This window comes from Trypanosoma grayi (assembly GCF_000691245.1).
Source record: "Trypanosoma grayi strain ANR4 Tgr_1043_V1, whole genome shotgun sequence".
NCBI lineage: Eukaryota > Euglenozoa > Kinetoplastea > Trypanosomatida > Trypanosomatidae > Trypanosoma > Trypanosoma grayi.
In genome coordinates, this window is record NW_008826662.1 from 1 (window position 1) to 5,757 (window position 5,757).

General features: G+C 56.6%; 3 protein-coding genes across 3 annotated transcripts; all 3 read right to left on the reverse strand.

Annotated features, from left to right (window-relative positions):
* Positions 1–1,019: 1,019 nt before the first annotated feature.
* DQ04_10431000 (hypothetical protein) lies at positions 1,020–1,550 on the reverse strand (the record flags this gene model as incomplete). The annotated part of the gene is made up of 1 exon (XM_009316244.1): positions 1,020–1,550. The coding sequence occupies one exon, from the start codon at positions 1,548–1,550 to the stop codon at positions 1,020–1,022; it is 531 nt and encodes a 176-aa protein (XP_009314519.1).
* A 273-nt stretch (positions 1,551–1,823) lies between these two features.
* On the reverse strand, positions 1,824–3,596 carry DQ04_10431010 (phosphoacetylglucosamine mutase; the record flags this gene model as incomplete). The annotated part of the gene is made up of 1 exon (XM_009316245.1): positions 1,824–3,596. One exon carries the CDS (start codon positions 3,594–3,596, stop codon positions 1,824–1,826), a length of 1,773 nt encoding a protein of 590 aa, XP_009314520.1.
* Positions 3,597–4,491: 895 nt separating this feature from the next.
* On the reverse strand, positions 4,492–5,424 carry DQ04_10431020 (putative RNA-binding protein; the record flags this gene model as incomplete). The annotated part of the gene is made up of 1 exon (XM_009316246.1): positions 4,492–5,424. The coding sequence occupies one exon, from the start codon at positions 5,422–5,424 to the stop codon at positions 4,492–4,494; it is 933 nt and encodes a 310-aa protein (XP_009314521.1).
* Positions 5,425–5,757: the final 333 nt, after the last annotated feature.

Below are 5,757 nucleotides of genomic sequence, written 5' to 3' on the forward strand. Positions count from 1 at the left end.
AGGTCATCCACGCTGTCCACGTCGTCGTGGAGGAGGACAATGTCAAAGAACTCCTCCAATGGGTTCGACGGCAACTCCTGCGCGGCACGAGGCCCCCCGCACGGCTGCTTCCTACACCATGCCGGCAGGGGGAGTGCGTCAACTAGAAGGGGGAAGAAGCGAACGAAGACAATAGGGCACCGACAAGCCTTCCCTGCCAACAGCACAAGTACCTTGTCATAGATGGTCGCATATTACTGGCAAGTTATGGCATTACTCTCTGGGCATTGTTTCCTTTTAAATCTCTGNTCGCATATTACTGGCAAGTTATGGCATTACTCTCTGGGCATTGTTTCCTTTTAAATCTCTGCCACACTTCAACAGTTTCCCCGTCTTCGTCGTCTCTTCTTTAGTCGCCCCATTGCGTGCACCCACCGAACGTCCGGGCGAGACGGCAAGGAGTAAAAAACAAAACAAAGTTAGAGGAATACACATAAAAACAAAGGGAAACATTCCTCGACAAGGAGGAAAGAGAGACCAAAAAAGATCGGCCTTACCATCGTACATGGAGAAAAGAAAGGTGTGGAAAACAAACCGAAAACATGGAAATGAAATTTCATTGTCACAACGATGACAAACCCCGAGAAAAGCTTATGGTCAGATATAGGGAAATCAATTGGTATGGAACTGACGAAAAGAGGGTTCTGGAAGCGCCTGCTACCCGCCGCCTGCGCGGTGACGAAGAGGGTTGGGTTGGCTGGGCGCTTTCAGAGCCTACACTTTGCGACGCTCTCTCCACCTGGAAGAAAAAGAGGAGAAGGATCACATAAAAAAGAATTAAGGCCCGAGTATTCATATCACAGGCTCCCACAATACAAAGAACACAAGGTAAATCCCCATCCTACCGGAACACTACTAATTTTGGCACATTTTCACTAGAAAGCGTTGATATAAAACGACAATGGAGATGCCATCACGTGGAGGTGCCGGCGCCGCAGTCTTCTCACAGAAAGGCCGCCCACACCGCATGCACATTCCGATCAGAATACGAAGGAAAGTATGGCAACGACAATCTCCAATACAAGAGCGATACACACAAGAATAAACCCCAAACCGAGCCCCCGAGAAGTGCCGTTGTGGGTATCAAAGACCACCGTATTCCCGGAGGACTCAGCTTCGAGAGTGCAGTGCTGGCCCATCGCAATAAGAATCACAACCAACACAATAAGAATGGCGATGGCACAGAGCATCGCAGCTATCCGTGGCGCCCAATTCGACCCAGAGAACTTACCCCTCAAGATGAGCAGGACCACAACGGCAACAGAGAGAACCATTGATATGATTGAAAATGCCGCGCCAGCCTGCATCGCCCCTTTCACGCCGCTGCACTCAAGCTTGCTTATTGGAGAGGCATGCTCTGTGCAGACCCCCGATGCCCAAAAATTGATGCAGTAGACCGTTTTGGAATCTGTTTCTTCCATACCGTTCGTTGGCACCAGCATAGCAAACACCATAAGCCCGAGGACGAGAACTTGGACTGCAAGGGTGATAAGAGAAAGACCGAGCTTCATAATTCCTTTTTAGACACTTTTCCTGAGCGATAGGCTTTATACTACCGAAAGACACATCACAGCGAGGAATGGAATAATATGCACGAGAAACTCTGCACAGAACGCCCACATGAGAGCGAGCAAAAAGCAGAGACACAAACCCTCACTGTGTGCGCAGATTGAAAACCGCCAGATTCAGAAAAAAAGAAGAACACCCACCACTACACACGCCGAGTCCACTCTATCGTTCTTCCTCACCATTCCGATTCCTCACACGTGCCATTAAAGCAATGGCTATTCACAATAGCGCCTCACGAGGCCCTCCACAACATCGCCGAGCTTCTTGCACGCTGCCGCGTCGCTCGCCTCCGCGTAAACACGCACGATTGGCTCAGTGCCGCTTGGCCGCACAAACGCCCGCGCAGCCGAATGCGGTGCGGCACTCGCAGCAGCAACCGCCGCATCAATCGCATCCTGCAGCCCCGGTGGCGACAAGGCGCGTCGCTCGTCCGGCGTGTTGGTGACCACCTTGGGGTTGCTCACAGCGACCTTGCTCTGCAGCGACGGCAGGTCCGTGTAGAGCTGGTACCACGCACGGAAGCTCATCCGCAGCGCCAAGAGAACCAACTCGCACGCAAACAAATCCGCAATCCCATCACCACAGACCTGTGAAAGAAGCACAGGCAGAAACTCCAGCACCGCGCGTGCCTGGGGGTCCACAGCAGCAGAAAGCTTCGACGCAATTGCCTCGCAATTGAACAGGACGGTTCCATGGCCGTTGGCCTCGAAGTACACGCCAATGTCACGCTGATGGGCAATGGGGTGCAGATGCTTTACGCCTGTGGCGGTGGTGTACACACGGAGCCCCAGACGATGCTGCAGGTAGTCGGTTGACGCCCCGTTCGCGTACGCTGTCTGCACCGCGCCCACGTCGAGCGAGTGAAGCACACATTCTCCGAGCCAGTGCCGTAACGCCAGAGCGTACAGTATCAGCATGCGGTCGCCGTCCAGCAAATGCCACACGTCGCCCACAGCAGAGTCATGGAGAAAGGCCACAACGCGATCGGCGTCCCCGTCAAGCGTGTAGTAGTGCACTTCCTCCTCCTCGTCCTGCTCTCTGTGCACTGCCGCCCATCGTTTCATGTCAGCTGACGGCGAACGCGTCTTTTGTGTAAAATCAGCACCACACATATGGTTGAGGTCATCCACGCTGTCCACGTCGTCGTGGAGGAGGACAATGTCAAAGAACTCCTCCAATGGGTTCGACGGCAACTCCTGCGCGGCACGGAGGAACGCCTTCATCCCAAGAGTCCCCACACCGTTGGCTGCGTCCACAACGACCTTCTGTCGCTTTCGCTTGCCCTGTGACGGCGGCACCACCGCATGCAGAAGCGCTGCCAGTGCTGAGAGCACATCATGGCGGTAGAGCGCTGGCCCGAAGTTCGAAGGCCTTGGCACCTCCGCCACTGTCGACGGCCGATTGGCCCGCTGCACCATATAGTGCAGCAGCGGCGTTGGGGCCGTGCCGTGGTCGGCAAACGGCACAGCCGCCGCCTCCAGTGAAGCCACCAACGCGCGGAGAATATCCACCCCCGATGGGCGCGTGTCGCGGGCGAGTTGTGCAGCGCCGAATGGACAGCGCACCGCAACTGCCTCCCCTGTGGGCGGGCAAATGTTGTTTGTCGTCGCCCAATCCTCCAGTGCCTTGAGAAGCTCCTCCCCGGTGGCGGCGTTGGCGGCAGCGGTGCAGATACCCTCCCACGACGCCGCCAGCATGCCGCCGTCAACGTCAACCAGCTTCAGGCCGTTGTCTGCGGCAGGGTTGTGCGAGGCAGTGATCATGCAGCCAACGGCGCAGCCAGCAGGCGCGGCAGTATTGCCCACAGCCCACCACACCCGCAGCACCACCACAAAAGCGACACGCGCCGCCACAGCGGGAAGCAAGCTGCCAGTGGTCCGAAACCCGGCCGTCCCGTACGCAAGCGGCGCAGCGCGGGCATCGTGCAGCAGCGGGAACCTCGCAACACAATCGTGCACTCCACGCACAAACGACGAAGGAAGCGGCATCGGCGACGGTCGGTTCCCTGTGGCCACACAGTGCCTTGATGTATCCCACAATGATGTGCTTCTAACACAGTCAAGCAAACGAGGGGAAGCGAGCAGGGCAAGAGAAAGAATGGAAATGCAGAGCAGTGNGGGGAAAGAGGGGGCCTGCAGCGCAAAGGATGCGTCGCCGTGTCTCCTGCACGCTCCTTCAGATATTATTCTCGTCCTTCTCGCTCTTATTTTAGATGCACCACCGCAACCTCTCACCCACGCCTACGGCTGCACGCATGCCCGACACACGGCAGAAACGCCAAGGGGGGAGATGATCAAAGCCGTAACAGAAGGCAGAAGCAATCCCCATTGGGCTCCCACTTCACCGGCGTCCTAAACACATACACGCACCCACACGCGGACCCTACCAGCCCTCATGCGCACCCACGCAAAACCGCTTTTTCGAAGAGAAAAGAAGGTGTACGGCAACAGACACTTGCTAGGCAAATCCGAAGAAATAATCAACACCTAAAGCGTGAGCACACCCGCTGTTCCCTTCCTCTCAGCACCCTCTCTCCAACAGGGGTGCCTTTTGATTCACGCGCTCAATGTGCCACAGAGCGCGGAAGGCCACATCGTCCCCGACCCGTACTCGCAATGCCGCGAGGCCACAACATGTATTTATATGCGCGTGATGTGTGGGTGTGGGCTGGCGGTATCGTGAAAACAACGGGGCGCCAGCGAACCAAGAGGAACCTGTACCACGCCAGCAGCAAACAGGCAGAGGGACAGGAAGCGCAGCACAGGGCCTGTCATTCCGCTATTCCGCCGCCTCAGCCTTGCGCCTTTCATGCCTCCACGCGGAGCCACGGTGAAATCGCGGAGACAGAAAAGCGAAACAAAAGCCAGAGGGATTACTGGAAGCCTAATGCAGCGGGCCACGCTGCAAACCACTATGCAGTGACGGTGGTGGCCCGGGTGGCGGTGGACCGACGTTGTTGCCTGAGCTTCTGGTACCCAGTGAGCTCAACTGCCCATGCTGCTGTACTGGAGGCGGCGGCGGCGGCAATGTCACTTGCGCAGCCGTGGAGATGAGTGGCTGGGGCACAATGTTAAGGCTGTTGAGACGACTTTGGTCCAATCTGGCGCAGAGCGTACGAGGGTCATTGAGAAACTCGGGAGGGCACAAGGTCAGTGGAATGCAGACATAGGTCTCGCTCATGGATGTAGACGGATCGCGGCCAGTGTTGGAGACCAACGCGTTGTTGTTTGGTGTGGGCGTCTGCACTTGTGCGGGGGGCAGCGAAGGATATAACTGCGCGGAAAGTGGTGGAAGTCGAGAGCTCCCCACCGCAATCGAAGGCAGCGAAGCATTACCCTTGGAGCGATCGTATGGTGGTGGAGAAAAGCGGCGACGGTAGTTGCCCCGCGAGGCGAGCGAAGAGGAGGAGGGTGAAGACGAAGATGACCGGGAACGAGAACGGGACCGTGAGCGGCGGCGGCGGCGCAAGTTGCCACCGCTGCCATTGTTGGTAGCGCGCCTGTCGGAACGGGGGGCATCGGCGGTGCCACGACTGCGTGCCTGCTCGACTGTTAGCACAGCCCCCTTAAGGACATGTGCCTCTTGTCGTATCAGACCCGGCGGTGCGCTCCGATACAGCACCCAGCCGTAGCCACGCGAGTTGCCCGCAGCGTCGCGCTTCAACGTGATCGATGCCAAGTCGCCAAAGCCAGAGAAGTACCGCTCAAGGTCCTGCTGTGTGATGTGGCGGTGAATGCCACCAACAAAGTAGCGTGGCTCTCTGTTGGAAGCAGAAGAGTCATCAACTGAGACGGCCGTTGGGTCAGACGAACGCATTGTCTCTTGTTCCTGCGTGTGTGTGAGTTTTACGTTTATTTTATTGGTTCTTTCTGCCTGCTGCGGTGAGGGTGTTGTTTCCAGGTAGAAGTCACGAAATGGAATACTGGTACCGAAGTGTCGGTGCGGGCTTTGAAGCTCTAGTGCCGCTGCTCTTTGTGTGCGTTTGTGGAATGAGATCCGTGCTTGCGTGCTGTAATACATACACATACGGGAAGAGAGAAAGAGAGAGCGGGTGAGGTGAGTGATGTATCGGAGAGCAACGTGAAGCACAAGAGCAGCACACCAAAGGGTTTCTTGGGGTGAGCAGACGAAATCACACACACACACACA